Source organism: Dipodomys merriami, unplaced genomic scaffold, assembly GCF_024711535.1.
Source record: "Dipodomys merriami isolate MVZ:Mamm:240054 unplaced genomic scaffold, mDipMer1.0.p SCAF_365, whole genome shotgun sequence".
In the NCBI taxonomy this organism is placed as follows: domain Eukaryota; kingdom Metazoa; phylum Chordata; class Mammalia; order Rodentia; family Heteromyidae; genus Dipodomys; species Dipodomys merriami.
In genome coordinates, this window is record NW_027205215.1 from 85,534 (window position 1) to 103,933 (window position 18,400).

Here is an 18,400-nt window from a genome sequence, read left to right on the forward strand (position 1 = left end):
ATGTTGTTAAGTGCCTGGTACAGAGTGGACACCACAGTATTTGTTGAACAATTTTAAGTTAGATTACAGTTATCTATTCTTTCTAGAAGGTAGGATTATGAGACATTTCAATAGCTAAATTATACAGTTCAACAATGAATTTTTGTACAATTAGCCTGTATTACTTTGGTTATCTGATAAAAAGAACAAATAATACAAATGTTAAAAGCTTACCATTAAAAGAAATCCAATTATATAACACACATTACATATATATGTATATATAAAATAAAAATATCTACATTTTGGGGCTGAGAAGGTGGGTCAGTGGTAGAGCGCTTGCCTTGCATGCTCAAGGCCCTGGGTTCAATTCCTCAGCACCACATAAGCAAAAAGAAAAAAGCCAGAAGTGGTGCTGTGGCTCAAGTGGTAGACGCTAGCCTTGAGCTGAAGAGCTGAGGGACAGCGCCCAGGCCCAGAGTTCAGGCCCCACGACTAGACCCCCCCCCAAAAAAAAAATCTACATTTTGGTCAGTAAGATCTAAACAAAGATAACGAATAGGTTTTGCCACTGGAAGCTAAATGTTGGCTGTTTGCTAGCTGTGACTAGCACTATTTTGGAAGGAATAGTACCATATCAAGGGGTATTTTCCAAGTAAATGGGAGAAATGGGAGTAATGCATTCATACAGTTGGAAACTTTATACTGTTGGTTTGGTCTTACGGTTAGCTGACCACTACCAAGAATTCCATTTTTGAATACTCATACACCTCCTTGAAATTTCCACATAAGTATCTATTGAGAAATCCCAAAATTACAACCATTAAACAGAACTTCTGATCTGGAGTCAACTCTGAAAAACATTTCTCCTAGCCTTTTCTCTTTCAACAAAACCTCCTTCTTGAAGTGGCTAGAGCACTTGCCTTGAGCTAAAGAGCTCAAGGACAGCGCTCAGGTCCAAAGTTCAAGTCCCACAACCGACAAAAAAAAAAAAAGACAAGAATGGTCAATGAAATAAAGAAGGTGATCTTTAAAAGAAAAAACAAAAAACAGGGGCTAGGAAGGTGGCTCAGTGGTAGAGTGCTTACCTCACATTCATGAGGCCCTGGGTTCAATTCCTCAGCACCACATAAGCAGAAAAAGCTGGAAGTGGCACTGTGGCTCAAGTGGTAGAGCGCTAGCTTTTAGCTAAAGAGCTGAGGGACAGTACCCAGGCCCAGAGTTCAGCCCCATGATCGGACCCCCCATCCCCCCCCACACACACACACACAAAACTCCTTCAGGGCTGGGAAGTTGGCTCAGTGGTAGAGCGCTTGCCTTGCATACCTGAGGCCCTGGGTTCGATTCCTCAGCACCACATAAAGCAAAAAGAAAAAAAAAACCCGGAAGTGGCACTGTGGCTCAAGTGGTAGAGCGCTAGCCTTGAGCTGAAGAGCTGAGGGACAGCGCCCAGGCCCAGAGTTCAGGCCCCACGACCGGGCCCAGAAAAAAAAAAAAAAAAACTTCAATTCAGCCAGGTGAAATCTCTAGGAAGCATTGTGCTTTTCCTTGTTCATTCAGCCCTGACCATGCACTCATACCATGAGCAAATCTTGCTAGCTCTACTCAGAGACTTTGCTAACTTTATCCCTGTCTCCCTCTACATCCTAGGTTAGATTATTACCTTAGATCAAATGACCATGGCTTCTTACTTAGTCATGGTAATAACTTTCTACCTGCTCTGGTTGTATGTATAATCTTCCCCCCACTTTAGTAAAAAGGATTTTAAAAATATTGTCACTCCTTTATGATTTCCCACTGCAATGATTGGAAAATAAAATCCAAACTCTAAGCCCTGGGTGACTATTCCTGGCCTATTTCTCCAACTTTATCTCAGCAATTCTGGCCTCTTTTCTGTGCCAAAGTTGTTTTCAGTGCAAGAAGTTTATGCTGGCCTTTTAGACTAGAAATATTTTCTTTCATCAGGCTTTCCTGTGACATTTAGATCTCAGCTTAAAGACTCCTTCAAATGTAAAGTGACAACTTACATACCATCTCTTTATCCTATTTTAGCTTTGCACAAATGACTGATATTTGAATGGTTTATTTATTAATTTGATTCTCTATCTTTCCCGTATCATATAAGATTAAAACAGGAAGGATCTTGTCTATCTCAGACCCTGGCTAGAAATGTATACTTACTAATGTATTTGCTAGAAATGATTTGTGCATGTTTTTAAAAAATGGAATATATTTTGATTTTTTAAAAATCCTGTGTTGTATTCATTCATTATCTTTGTGACATAAATAAGTATAGAACTAAATAAATCTGTTACTTAGAACTTCAAGTAATTTGGAGATTGGTTAAAAAAGAAAAAACCACTTTTATTCTGATTCAAGGTTAGTGTGTCAACTTTTTTTTCCAGGCAGAATTAGATGATCACTGTTAAACAATGGAACGGTTTGCTTCAGAGAGCATGACAGAGGGGCTGGGAAGGTGGCTCAGTGGTAGAGTGCTTGCCTTGCATGCATGAGGCCCTGGGTTCAATTCCTCAGTACCACATAAGCAAAAAGGAAAAAGCCAGAAGTGGCGCTGTGGCTCAAGTGGTAGAGCGCTAGCCTTGGGCTGAGGGACAGCACCCAGGCCCAGAGTTCAGGCCCCACGACCGGACCCAAAAAAAAAAAAGAGTGAGCATGACAGAGGCAATTACCCTGACTCTCTGTATATGATAGGTGTGAAATGGTTGTACTTCACCTCACCTGGGAGAGAGAGAATTAGGAGATATTTCCTAAATAGGAACCATTTAAATTAAATCTGATCTGAAAGATTGAAAGGCTTGAGTTGGGGGGGGAAGAAGGGGTGAAGATGCATGAAATGTAACATGGTTTGGGACAGAGGAAACATGAGCAAAGCCTGGAAACTAGAGAACTCATACACACTTAGGGAACTGAAGAGCCAGAATTGAGAGCCTCAAGACTGACTTTATACTCAGGGGAATAGGCAAGAACTAATTTAAAGCAAGATCATTTTATATGTCACATACTCTTCATCAGAGAAATATCACCTGAGCCACTGGGAAAAGTCTAGAGGGAGAGAGATAGGTCAACTTGGAGGTTGTCAGTTATCCAAACAAGATATAATAGTGGTGACAAAGAAAAGTAAATGCTGAGATGCTACTCTTAAGAAGTATTAGACTAAGACTATAATACATAACAAAACAAATGAATACAAAAGGAGTCAAGCTTTCTAGAATATGAACCATCCATGCTGAACTTAGTCAATGGAGTAAGATTTCCAAGATGAAGAAAAGGCCTTCTAGCCTTTAGAAACACCTATAACAGAGGTGCTTCCTTGTACAAATAACATTAAGAAATTTAAAAGTCACCTAAATGTTTAAACTCTTTACTTTTGGGCCGAACCTTGAACCTCTCCATTTATGACTGGTTTTAACATTAGAATTTTATCACACTCTATTACAATCACCCTTCTCAACTATGAGCTATTAAAAAAAATAATATGACCTCTATTTGTCTTGGTTATCATTACAAAGAAAATTTTACTGAATAAAGTCATATGGAAAAATAAGAACACTCTGATTAAGACATACTATGCAAATTTCTAAGAAACTAAAGATAGTCAAATAAAGGAACACTTACAAATAATCTTATTATTCTTTCAAAAATATCCCAGGATAAAAGAAACTCCAATGAAACTAACTACATGATCAAATTCAGCAATTACGAGAATTTACACACCTACACACATACATACACAAACACACAAAACAGCATTGTGTCAGGCAATGACACGGTAAAGAGTTAAGAATAAGATGCACCTTCAAGAACCATTTCATTTTCGACATAACGACTTTTATATCTCATTGTTGCAACGGGTCCACCTGTATCCCTATTTAAACGATTTGTTTTTCCCCTTCCCCTCCACAAATTATACCAACATCAAATACAGTGAAAGCAGGGGTTATAGGGGAGCAGGGGGAGGGCGAGGAGGATTGGGTGGGGGGTGAGGGGGAGGATGGGAAGGGATGGGAAGGGGAAACAAAGGAGGCTACAATGCTTGATCAGAAATGTACTCATTATCTTGCCCTTCTGTACAATATTTTCACAATAAAAAATTTAAAAAAAGAACCATATCATCTCAATGAGGGGGAAGGCTGGACATAAATTTATCTCAGCAAAAACTTTTATGAGATTTCTGCAACATAATTGTGACTTTAAAAATAGTTCTAGTAGATAAGACTTTCTACTTGCATTTGATAATCTGAGAGATACCTATAGACATGGATATCTAGATTTAGATGTTAACTGTAACATTCTAACTGTAATTAATGCATTTTACATGTCCAATGCTTTACACTACAGTGTCAGATTTAAAAAAATGACTGCTAATTTGAATTATGATGAAAAACTTAACTACCAAATAGCAAAAAGGAATATCTACCTCCAAGAAAAAAATAAATGAGAAACACAGAAAAAATATTAAGATACAAGAGAATCTACTAAGAACTTCTTAAGGATCAAAGGGAAAACAATATCCTTGTTGGTATTTTAGACCTATAATTTAGGTCGTAGATTTACTGCCTCTCTCTGCCTTATAGTTGGAAGTAACACAGTGCAGCACTTACCTTACAACAATAAGCATGGCTATGAGGATTGAACAGATAGGATCTGCTATCATCAAACCAAAATTCTGCATCATGATAGCAGAAGCAATGACACCAATACTCCCAAGTGTATCTGCCAAGATGTGTAAAAATACACCTACGGGGAAAGCAGGACAGAAGTAAACATGGTATCTAACATCTGTGCAAATTAAAATGGCAGTATTTCCTAGAACTGTACTCAATTTCATATATAGAAAACGAGATATTGATTTGAAAAACCCCTAAGTATATACACTGCTTAATAGTTACATAACAAGACAATAACAATTTCAGAACCTAAATAATCTTTTCATTTATCAATCAACAGGGCTTTGAATCTAAATGGTAAGTTATATTTGCATTCCTTCCTTCTTTCTTCCTTCTTCCCTGCCTACTTCCTTTTTTCCCTCCCTCTCTTCTTCCCTCTTTCTCTCTCCCCCTTCTTGCCTCTGTTTCTTCTTTCATATTGTTGTTGAGATAGGATCTCATAATATAGTCCTACAGCCTCAGTGAGAATAGCTTGCTATGTAGCCCAGAATGACCTCAAATTTGCCATCCTCCTTTCTGAGCCTCCAGAATATTGATATTACAACATCTGGTATACTTGCTCTCAATAAATAGTAGTATTATCAAATGAAGTACAGAAACAACTTTTTTGTTGTTGTTGTTGTTTTTGTTTTGTTTTATTGTTGGTTGTGGGGCTTGAACTCTGAGCCTGGACGCTGTCCCTCAGCTCTTCAGCTCAAAGCTAGCATTCAACCACTTGAGCCACAGTGCCACTTCTGGCCTTTTCTGCTTATGTGGTGCTGAGGAATCAAACCTCAGGCCTTATGTATATATGTGAGGCAAAGCACTCTACCACTGAGCCACCTTTCCAGCCCAGAATCAAACTGTTTTTTACAATTCTTGTAAACGTTTGACTGAAAAAAGTACAAAAGTTAAATAAAATAATGTCTTTGGGGAAGTAATAGCATTCAACTAAAAAAAAAAAAAAAAAGCTCAAATTTGTAATTCCAAATATACAATACACATAGCACCCTCTGCTGGTGACTAAAATCATTACCATCTGGGACTAGAATTTCCTAAGGCCACTAAAGTTATTCTCCTAACAGCTTGTATAAAAGACAACAGGAGGCCATATTTAACTTCCTTTCCTATCACCTGTGATTTTCAAAAGTTAAAAAAAAAATTAGAACTAAATTATAGCTTTGACATAGCTGCATCTAAAATCATTATTTCAACTAAAACTGTTCTAAAACAATTCTGTAAATTTTATAAATGGAAAATAGTGTCTAGAAGACAAAATAAACCTCTTCAGGAAAACCTGGAAGCACCTCTTCCGGTTTTCTGGTGGTTAATTGGAGATAAGAATCTCACGGACTTTCCTGTGCAGTCTGGCTTTGAACTGTGATCCTCAGATCTCAGCCTCCTGAATAGCTAGGATTATAGGTGTGAGCCACCAGCACCCAGCTTGTACTTCACTTGTTAGCTCTAAACTTCCCCACAGAATAGGAACATATTGAATGTTATTGATGGGAGAAGAGTAATGATGCAACAACATCAAATGTATTAGCTCAGTGTTACTAGAGCCATGGGCCTGGATATTTATATACTAAATATGAGGAAAAAACCAAGGGACAAAGGAATATTGGCTGACTTACCTAATAGGGCATATAGAGAATAATCACTAAGGAGGCCAACACTTTAAAATGTAGATTATGTAATTTTCTTAAACATTTAAGACAACTAAAACTTATAGAACTGGATCCATACAATTATAAAATACACAAATAGCTTGTCTTACCTTGTAAAATCTGTCTACTGGGTCCTGTTGTTTCTTTTACAGAAGGACCATCTGTAGAGAATTAAGTTAAATTATTTTAAAATGTATTCAACTCTTGATTCAATTTGTTTTGCCATTCATTCAGAGTCCTTTTCATTTAAATGTATCATGAAGGATGTGTGACTATGTGGCCACATCAGACCTACAAAATTATTTTTAAAGTTTAGTAAAATAATTAATAGAGGTAAGTTTAGTAATGGTAATTTTTAAATGTATTTTGGAAATTACTGAATTAAGAAACTCTTTAAGAAGCATGAGAAACTCAAAACAGAATGCAAACTTGCTAGTAAAATATGTTCTTCTGCAATTGGAAAAGTCTGAGAAGATTCGATTTACTACTGACGTTGTAAGAGATCCAGGATAGGAACCAGGGTAACGAATACAGTGAACAAACAGTACTTTTCTAATAGTTTCTATGTGGATAGGGAACATCTTCTACACAGATGAGAGAAAAACTCTTGTTACAACCTTACCTTTATGAGAGAAAAGTGAAAAATACCATCATTTCCATACTTAAATGCAGTGAAAGTTACTAGACCTCTTTACACTGAAGCAGAAAACATCAGTAAACAAGCTAAAGATGAGCAACATTTTTGGTTAAGCAGGCGTGGGGAACTTGCAGGCCATCTAAGGCCCTTGAAGTCATGACAGGAGGGACACTGTGTTTCTCACTGGCTATGCATAGTCCATCTGCCTTTACTGATAATTGGTTATGGTTCATAATGATGTTATACATATATCCAAATGGCCTCTGGCAAGAAAAAGATTCCCCACCCAAGAAGGGATTATCAGGACAGACAAGGTTTTTGATAAGGACTAAGAATGCCTGCCTGTAGTCAATAGTTTTTCACTGATGGTACCAAAGAGCTGACCAGTAAAATCTCATCACTGCAGCACTGACAGAGCATGTACCTGGGTTCTGGAACATTATAAAAGAACTAGAAAAAAACATAAGACTGTACCATGCAATGGCATCAAAAGACAGCAACAAGTACAACTACTGTAAAAATTCAGTTCTCTATCAAGGCACACATTGCTGTCTATAGCTAGATCTAGATAAACTTCTTGACATCAGTATTTTGAAAGTGCTAGTCTATTATACTGGAAGTTATATAAAACAACCTAATTCGGGCTGGGAAGGTGGCTCAGTGGTAGAACACTTGCCTTGCATACATGAGGCCCTGGGTTCGATTCCTCAGCACCACATAAACAAAAAGAAAAGAGCCGGAAGTGGTGCAGTGGCTCAAGTGGTAGAGTACTAGCCTTGAGCTGAAGAGTGGAGGGACAGCGCCCAGGCCCAAATGGTTCAGGCCCCACAACTGGACCCAAAAAAGAAAAACGAAAACAAAACAAAAAAAAACCTAATTCCCAACTTTGCAAATCTAATCATCTTCTTAGTTACATATCTTATTTTTGGATTGGCAAAGTCACTGCTTTCTTTCTCTCAGGTACACAGCTAACCAGAAGTCCCTAGACACCTCCAGTCAAGTGCCAGAGTGTGGCAGAGCTGTGGACCAAGGTGTACATGAGCTGTAAGCCACTCCAAGGCTCCCAAGAATGTACAGCTTGGGGATCTACAGAGAAGGCTGTGTGAAACCAAGTGTGGGAATTCCATAGATGGGAAAGAGCCCAGATCCCCAGGTGCCATGAGGAACAGGTCCCACATTCTACTAACTCATTAAGAGCAATTAATACATCTTTCTGCTTACATTATTGAATTTGAGTGGCTTTATTTTATTTATTTATTCATTCATTTTTGAAGACAGCTTTACTCACAGTGCAGCATTCCAATAAATGTAGAGTTCATAGTATTTCCCAGTGAGACTATCTGTCTCTTCTGGATGAAAGGAAATCATGGCTCTATTACAGAGAGTCCCATGGTGCACTTACAGAAAACTGAAGGCAGAACCGCTAACAGCACAAATTTTAAGGACTGCAACCCCATGTTCAGACCCTAAATTTTCCATTACTGTGGTTTCTTTGTGCCCTAGTAATGAGATCAATAGCTTTATCTACCTCATTAGTCCATGAGGAAATTTTTTAAGTTAACACATGTAAAATACTTAGAATATTCCTGGCAACATATTGCACATTCAAAACATCTAGTAGGGAGGGAGGAAAAAACAAACACCTACTAATGATCAATATTGCTTATTAGAATGGTGGCTACTGGAATAGTTTCAGGCTATTATGAATGTTTATTTTTCAACAAATGCATATAAAATGATATTTGCTCCCAGTCTACATATGTGTGTGTATGTGTGTGTGTGCACACACGTGCGTAGTATTTGTGCTAAAAGTTAAACAGAGACTGGCTTTTCTAGTGATTTTTTTAAAAAAAGCAAAACAAAAACTTTCCTGTCTATATCTCTACCAAGTTATTCTAAAAATCAAAATCAGATATAAATCCTTTTTAAACTATAGGCTAAGCATCCTTTATCTAGAATTCAAGTTGCTGAAAAATCTGAGACTATTTAATATTCAAAGTTCAGCTTTTGAAGCATTTTAGAGTTTGTATTCAGGATGCTCAACTGGGAAAGCCTATACAAATACTCAAAAAAAAAAATCAGAAAGCATTCAGTGCACACTCATCCTGGGTTTGCTTAGTTAAGGGTTGAAAATGATCACAGCAAGACAGTAAAAATAGCACATAAAGGATATATACACAGTAATAAACACAATGTTTAATGAATTGATCTATATGCCAGGACTAGGCTAGAATCGTGTTAAAACAAAGATCAATAAGACATAGTTCTTATTTTCAAGAAACGTGTAGTCTTTTTAAGGAGAAAGACAATGCAAACTAATTTCACTAATTTATGACTTCTTTGTCCTTTCAACTTCAATTCTATGTTGAATGTCATCAACAATGAGTTGAAATTCCCTTGAGGCTGGTTCTAGAGTTATATAATCATGCTATGTTGCACATTTTGGAAGCATTCCACTAAATCCAAGAACTGTTCAGAGTTTGGTTAAGGAGTAAAGTATTCCACACATAAAAGGGACCCAAATTCTAGTTCATCAAATTCAAAAGCAGAATTTTCTAAAACCGACTGGCCTGAGAATACCTAAAGGATAGACTGATTCTTCTGTCTTTTAGCTATACAGAATCTTACTACCTTGCATAGCTCAAGAAGTACAAAAAAAGCCCAGGGCAACATAAAAGGCACCACTTGAAATGATGATAGTCAGCAAATCCTTTCATAGGCAACGTAGTTTCTAATTCTTAGCTTTCAATACAATGTAGCCATTAGTTACTGGAAGTCTCAATTAATCAATCTCCTTAAAAAGTTTGATGATAGATCACTAAACTTGTGGAACATAATGTTGAAGGTATTCAAAGAATTGACTGAAACTGCTGGAACAGTAGAAAGCTTAGTATTTTATTTGTAATGGTGAAAAACTGATGTCAAAATCTGTTTTTTAGGCCAATGAGTATTATTTATTTATAAAATATTTTTTAAAAATCTAATTATTATACATATACCTAATTGTTATATATATATATATATATAAATATATATATATATATATATTTCAAATTAAATGTTGTCTTTTATGGCTAATATCCATATATAAAAATCTGAGACAGAATTATTTTGACAGACTTTGTAGTTCGGCTAATTACAAATATACTCTATTATTATAAAACTCTGCAATAAACTAAGAGTTAAAGGAGAAACAGGATGGAGGATCTTTAATTGCTTCTATGGTTTTGAATAGGTGATAGTGGCTCTCAAATCACTAAGGCAGAGTCCACACAATGATGTAGAACTTTCATTCTAACGTATCATATATGGTATACCAAAAAAAAGATTCTTTAAAAATACATAAACATCCAAATGGATCAAAGACCTTGAACTCAAAGCAGACACTCTGAAAACATTACAGGATGGAATAGGAGAAACCCTAGGTCTCCTTGGCTCAGGTCGAAATTTTCTGAATAGAGACCCGGAAGCACAACAAATCAAAGAAAGGTTGGACAAATGGGATTGCATAAGATTGCAGAGCTTCTGCAGGGCAAATGACATAGCTGGCAAGATCAATAGAAAACCCACCGATTGGGAGAAGATCTTTACTAGCCATACAACGGACAAGGGTCTCATATCTAAAATATACTTGGAACTCAAAAAATTAAACCACCCAACAACAAATCCTCAAAGAAACAACTGCCCAATAAATAAGTGGGCGAAAGACTTAAAGAGAAGCTTCTCTGAAGAAGAAAGAAGGATGGCCAATAGACACATGAAGAAATGTTCAACATCCCTAGCCATAAAAGAAATGCAAATCAAAACAACATTGAGATATCACCTCACTCCAGTTAGAACAGCAAAAATCAAGAACTCTAACAACAACAGATGCTGGAGGGGATGTGGACAGAAAGGAACCTTACTCCATTGTTGGTGGGAATGTAAACTTGTTCAACCACTTTGGAAAGCAGTATGGAGGTTCCTCAAAAGACTTCACATAGATCTCCCCTATGATCCAGCAATCCCACTTTTGGGCATTTACCCAAATGTTTACAAACAAGACCACACTAAAGCTACCAGCACAACTATGTTTATTGCAGCATTATTTACCATAGCTAAGATATGGAACCAACCCAGATGCCCCTCAGTAGATGAATGGATCAAGAAAATGTGGTATATATACACAATGGAATTCTATGCCTCCATCAGAAAGAATGACATTTCCCCATTTGTTAGGAAATGGAAAGGTTTGGAAAAAATTATATTAAGTGAAGTAAGCCAGGCCCAAAGAAGCATAGGTCCCATGGTTTCCCTTATTTGCAATATCTAGTATAGGTATGAGTCAAGTGGAAAAGGTCAGATAATGTGATGCTAGGAAAATGAACCCTTAAATATGTATTTTAATGTTTTCGTTTCTTTCATGCATGTATTTCTAATGCATTTATAAGATTATTTCTTTGTTGCTTTGTATGTCCCTCCCCCACAGTGTAACCCCCGTTTTCACTATATTTGATGTCAGTATAACATGTGGAGTAGATGGGGACAAACAAGTCGTTTAAGGATTCAGGTGGACCTGTTGCAACAATGAGAAGTACAAAATGTCATGTCAAAACCAGCATTACAATGCCGGTGTGGGGGGGGGAGGGGGGTATAATTGGGTGGGGGGAGGGGGGTAAAATTGGGTGGGGGGAGGGGGGAGGCGGGGAAGGGAAGTGAAGGGTAAACAAAGGAGGAGGCTGCAATGCTTGGTAAGAAATGTATCCATTATCCTGCCCATGTAATTGTAGCCCCTTTGTACAGTATGTTCTCAAATAAAATAAAATACAATTTAAAAAAAAAAAAAAAAAAAAAAAAAAAAAAAAAAAAAAAAAGATCTTAAAAAAAAAAAAAAAAAAAAAAAAAAAAAAAATACATAAACAATCTTTTTTCTTTGTGCCAGTCCTAGGGCTTTGACTCAGGGTCTCAGCACTGTCCCTGAGCCTCTTTGTGCTCAGAGCTAGCACTCTATCACTTGAGCCACAGCACCACTTCCAGCTTTTTCTAGGTAGTTTATTGGAGATAAGAGTCTGATGGACTTTTCTGCCCAGGATGACTTTGAACCATGATTCCCAGATCTCAGCTTCCTGAGTAGCTAGGATTATAGGTATGAGCCACTGGCACCCGGCTTTGCATGAAGAATTTTTTAAAGTTGTTTTCTCTTTTGTTTTGTCACCACAGTGCAAAGTTTAACAAATTCACCATCTTGAATATACAATTTTTTTTAAGAAATCAATGTAAGAATGTGTAAGAGAAATGTAATTTTCAGAGTTAATCTGGAATGATGCATGAGTGAAAAGTTGGAAAAGCAAGCTTTCAACGCATACTAGTGCAATTATTATGAACAAGCAAATTTTAGAGACTAAAACAGGAAATGAGCAAACACAGACCAACAGAATTACAAGCAAACTACATAGCTACAAAGCTAATCAAACAAACATAAGGAAAACAAAATTACCTGATTAAAAAATGGCCAAAGGAACTGAACAGACATTTCTCCAAAGAGGACATACAAATGGTCAAAGAGGTATATGAAAAGGTGTTCAACATCACTAATCCCCAGGGAAATTCAAATCAAAACCTCAATGAGGTATCATCTCACACCTGGCAGGATGGCTAGTATCAAAAAAACAAAACAAGACAAGTATTGACAAGCATGTGGAGAAAAGGAGGAATCCTTGTACTACACACTGCAAGCAGGAATGTTAACTGATTCAGACACTATGGAAAACAGTATGGACATGCCTCAAAAAAATTAAAATCTGCCACACCATCAGCAATCTCATTCCTGGGTAAGATGCAAAGGAACTGTAATCAGGATCTGTAAGAGATACCTGTGCTTCCTTGTTTAATGCAGCATTGTTTACCATGACTGAGACATGCAGGCAACCTACATGTACCCCAAAAGACGAATGGACAAAAATTTTAAAAAGGTGGTATCTACATACAGCTGAGTATTATTCAGCCTTAGAAAAAGAAATCCTGCCATTTGTGACAACATGGATAAACGCGAAGGACATGTTAAATCATGAATAAACTAGACACACAGAACAATAAACAGTACATGATATCATTTTTATGAAGAATCTATGTCAAATCGTGCAGAAACTGACAGTAGAAGAGTGTTTGCCATGGGCTGGAGGGAGGTGGAGATAAGGAAGGACTGGCACAGGGTACAAAGCTGCTTGAAAGTCGACAACACAGAACCTCTCCTCATATGCAAAGGGTTTGGCAGCACTCACCGTGAGAATGGAAGTGACCGTGACCATGAGTATGGTCATGGCTGTGTGCAGCACCGTGCTTCATCTCATGACTATGGCAATGATCTCCATGGCCTTGGGCCGGGTCGAGAGCACCGTTAAAGAGGGAATGACTGTGCCCATGGCCTAGGAAACAAAGAGCATCAGAAGAGAAAGTACGTAAAAATGCATGGATGATTACAGTAAGATGCTCTAAATCTAGGTTCAATGCAATGAAAATTTACTGGGAGAAAGTGTTACAGATTTCTTCAAACCATTCTGCGTTCCTACTATGGAGTACAAGAATAAGTTCTATATTGGAGGATCAAATTAGTATTACATTATGTAAAAAGATGACTATAGAAATTACCTTCCAAAATGGTGAAAAGGAGACCTTGGTCAACCAACTATTGTTCAAAACAAAAATATAGCAGAAACAACTAAAAACTAATCGTTTCAGAAACTCTGGCAACTAATAATACCACAAAATAAATGGAAAAATATTTAAAGACACTACTGAACCTTGTTGAGGCAACAGTCTCAGGCAAGAGGAGGGGAAGGGAACAGGGGAAGGAAGAGGAAGAGAAAGGAGGGGAGGGGTAAAGAGGAGGAAGGGAGGGAAAGGTATTTGAATTAGGGGCTAGTGGTTCATGCTTGTAATTCTAGCTACTCAGGAGGGTGAGATTTGAGAATTGCAGTTCAAAGAGTCTGGGAAGGGAAGTCCATGAGACTTTATCTCCAATTAACCAGCAAAGAGAAGGCCCTGAGTTCATGCCCCAATACTGACACAAAGAAACAATGGCTGGAAAATACTCCAATTTGACTCACATCTCAAAGCACTATTGTCAAACCCTAGAAAGTCAAACACAAAGAAAAAAACACAGCAACAGAAAGATAACAGTACAAAGAAACTACAATAAGATTCTAGCCTCTAAAAGAACCCACAGAAGCTAGAAAGCAATGGAAGCTTACTAAAATTTTGGAGAGGGGAAAAAAAAACTCAATTATGAATTTTATATTCTATTACATACTCTCCTTTAAAATAAAGGAGATTAAAACATTCCAGATGAACAAAAACCTATCCCTTGAAAATAATAGTCTTTCATAGTGAAATGAAAGGATACTACATAGTACCTCAAACCCATAACAAACAAAGAAGCAATGGCAAATATAACTACAATGATAAGAAGGAGAAGTTAGATATATTTACATAATTTTATTTGTAACTCTTCTAGTATCTGCTTTAAAAGGCAGTTGCATAAATCAGTAATTGCTAACTGTGTTAATGGGTCTATAAAATAAATATGTATTTTGATATAATAAAGAGCAAGGAGACATACATATATTGGGGCAAAGTTATTCTGAATTAATTTTAGTGAATAATAAATTAACTTTGTTATCCTCAGAAGAGCCTTAAGAAAGCAAAGAGACAATTAATAAATGGTAACGGAAAATCTGCTTATTCATGGTGTGCAAAAAAAGTTAAGGCTTAGCTTGCTCATTAAGAATGAACTATCAGGGGCTGGGAAGGTGGCTCAATGGTAGAGTGCTTGCTTGCATGCATGAGGCCCTGGGTTTGATTCCTCAGCATCACATAAGCAAAAAGAAAAAAGCCGGAAGTGGCGCTGTGGCAAGTAGTAGAGCGCTAGCCTTGAGCTGAAGAGCTGAGGGACAGCACCCAGGCCCAGAATTCAGGCCCCACGACCAGACCCCCCCCCCCAAAAAAAAGAATGAACTGTAAGTAGTGGGGAAAAAAAAACAGGAAGAAAATTTTAAAACCCCATCAAATGAAAAGAATCAAAATTTAAGAGATTGTGTTTATGTCCTGGGAATAACAAATGCCTTAAAAAAGCATAAAATATATTTTAAAAAACTTTTAAGACAAAACTAAACTACTTTCAAAGTACAAACCCCTAAATATTTAGACAAGCTATATAATAGCAAAAGATTTGCAACATATAAAACACAAAGCATGAGAGTTGTAAAAATACTTATATAATAAATGGATTGAAAAGACAATAGACCCTAGCAAAAAACATTGTAGAAAATTCTAGAAGACTAGCCTGAAAGAACATGCCAGAAAGATATTCAGCTTCACTGATGATCAGAGAAATTTGAAATAAAATTAGAAAACATTTTTATCTAATTATTAGCAAAACTGTATTAAATTTGCAATGTTAAATATTGACATGGGTGGAGAATTAGTCAATTCACTTCTTGGAGTACATGTGAATTATAGACATTTCAGTAGGCAATTTGCAAATGCCCATTAAAAAGAAAATGTTTACAAAAATACTATATTTGACCAATTTTGCTTAGAGATTTCAGGGTAGCATAAGGTACTCAAAGAACTTTCTGCAATAAGGAAATGCTCTCTATCTGCACTGTCCATACAGTAGCGTCCTGTGGTTATTGAACACTTAAATGTCACAAGTAAAATAATTTGTGACTTAAATGTCACAAGTGAGGAGGTAAAGTTTTTATTTTCATTTCAATTAACTAGAAGTAAATATAAATAGTTCCATGTGATTAACAGGTACAATAAGCATATAGATAGATAGATAGATAGATAGATAGATAGATAGATAGATAGATAGATAGATAGATAGATATGGAAAAACACTTGTATTATGTTCACAGGCATACTTTATATGGATTTAGTGACCTGAATCCATCCATTTTTAACCATGGTTAAAAATATCGAAGTGAACCACACCAGGAAGTTTTATATACCTCTTAACTAGACAAAATGGAATAACTATACACAAAATAGCAGGATCTCAACAACACACTATATGGTATATTTGTCTCACACTAAATTTTTAGTGACTAGATTCGTTCTGTATTTCCTGAATACTTGGTTTTGTAGGAATGGTATCTCTTCTGGAGAGAAAAGCTGCAGATACCTAGAGGGATCCCAGCAAAATCATCATGGTTCAGAGAAAAGACTGGGGTCTTAGAAACTTCTAAAAAGTCTTTTAACACACTGCATTTGTTATTAAAAATCAATATATGGTTAAACTTTCACAGTGATCAATTTCTCTAAAGCAAGTAATCAGGACAGAAGAAGAAAGGGTTCTACAGAAGAGAAAGGGTTCTACCCACCATACCTGAGCCATGAGAATGTCCGTGACCTCCATGCTTAAAAACAAATATTCCTATGAGATTTACCACGAACCCAAGAATTGAAACAAGCAGCAGTCTCTCGTGGTGAACATCTGGAGGAGCTAAGGCTCTCTGGCAAATACATAAAACAGATACAACAGCATCAATATAATCTCTGATGGATCAACTGATAAAAACATAAGGCAATATTACAAACTTTAATCATTTCAGATTTAAATGTATTCAAAGATAACTGACAAAAGATTTGGAGAAATAAAACTAGTGCTCACAGACTTTAGAAAAAGTAACAATTGTTCTTAGAGAAAGAAAAGTATTTACAAGTGTGACTATTTGGCTATAAACTTGTTCCACTTTGCTATCATCAAATGTTGCCCTTTGTAAATGCACTAAACCTTAACATTTTCTTTATTATTAAAATCAACACTAAATATTAAATATTAAAGGTCTGCTAGAAAAGCTCTTAAGATCTATGTGAGCTGAGAAGTTCCCCCCTGACCTCACTACCCAGGTTAGACCTTTATTTCTAAGGTGTCGAAGACAGTCATTTCACCCTTTCCACTGCAGGAAGTTTCACATCTATTTTAATTTTTTCAATGGTTTGTAAGCTCCTGTGGTACACACATAATACTTTGTCTTCTCCAAGACTGTCCTCAACAAATAGTGGTAGTTGAAAAGAGCTCTATTTCATGCCTTCAGTGAATAAACATTTTCATTAGAGAATTTGCTGACTCTAATCACTATCTACTATACCTCAACTCCTTCTGAGAAAATGAAAAAAGCAGTGAAGATCAGAAATAGGCCATTGACAAAGCCAGCCAAGACTTCCGCTCTCACATACCTAGAGAAGCAAAGAGAAACAAATGAACCATTTCTTTAAAGTAAAATCATGCATTTATCTATTTTAGACATCTAAACCATATCCAATAGTTATAAGTGCCAGCAAAGTCCTCACATTCATAGACGGGTCCATTTTCTTTTACATACACTGAGGGAATTAGTGAGAATGAATTATGGATTATGTTTAATAGCAGAACAGCACAAAACACCAGATGTCTACAAGCAAAGACCTTCTTAGAGTAAGTAGGTTTAGAAAGACCATTCAGAGAAAGGTAAATCTCAAGGTGCCACTGGAGAAACAGGAACGGAATGAGTGGGCAAAGGAAGAAGAATCCAAAGATAAAACAATGGAAGAAACGGGCTAGAAATAAGAGACTTTCAGAACTTACTTACTTACTGCTTTCCCAAGAACTCCTTAAGTGTTCTGCTCTGTACCTTTCAGCGTTTAAATCTTCAGAAAGGAGAGCTTTACTCTCAAGTAAAAGTAACCTGAATTATCCCAGGGACAACTTGAGATTTATAGTCTTTTTATTAATTCTCAAAGATTAATAAATTTAGCAAAAATCGTAAATTATCTATAAAATTAATTTTAGCTTTACATAATTCTTATTGAATTCTTTTTTAAAATACCTCGTCTTTTCCCGTGAACTCCTGAACCTTTCTGCTTCCTACCTGTGTGAGGTATTGAAGAAAGACTTGATTTTCCCACAAGGTATATTGGCTTAAAGTCAGAGAAACAACTTTAGCTTAATATTTATTTTTATGTGTTCAAACTTTACCCAAAGTGTGCTAGCGTCACTTAATCACTCTTGTCCTAAACATGAGCATCAAAACTGATTTTACAGGCCAGGTGTGGTGGTTCATACCTATAATCTTGTAATCAATACCTGTAACCCCAGCACTTGGGAGGTCAAAACAGGAAGATTACTAGTTCAAGACTAGCATGGGCAGGGATGGGGGGGGGCACTGAGAGAGGTTTTGCTAGTTTTCTAGGTCAACTTCTAAATAATGTAATTTTTATTGTAAATGGGGGTGGGAGGGAGAACTTGAACTCAGGGCCTGAACACTGTCCCTGGACTTTTGTGCTCAAAACTAGCACTCCACCACTTGAGCACAGCTCCACTGAGGGCTTTTTTGGTGGTTAATTAGAGATAAAACTCTCACAGACTTTCCTGCCCCAGCTGGCTTCACACCTTGATCTTTAGATCTCAACCTCTTGAGTAGAATCAT

At 36.7% G+C, this 18,400-nt stretch overlaps 1 protein-coding gene across 1 annotated transcript in view; it reads right to left on the reverse strand.

Annotated features, from left to right (window-relative positions):
* Positions 1-18,400, reverse strand: part of LOC138804439 (zinc transporter 7) — a 57,414-nt gene that overhangs the window by 31,453 nt on the left and 7,561 nt on the right. The window contains exons 4-8 of the mRNA XM_069988689.1: positions 17,084-17,171; positions 16,318-16,444; positions 13,211-13,354; positions 6,424-6,474; positions 4,602-4,737 (exon numbers count right to left, since the gene is read on the reverse strand). Of these exons, the coding sequence (XP_069844790.1) occupies positions 4,602-4,737; positions 6,424-6,474; positions 13,211-13,354; positions 16,318-16,444; positions 17,084-17,171 (546 nt within the window). The remainder of the gene's footprint in view (positions 1-4,601; positions 4,738-6,423; positions 6,475-13,210; positions 13,355-16,317; positions 16,445-17,083; positions 17,172-18,400) is intronic.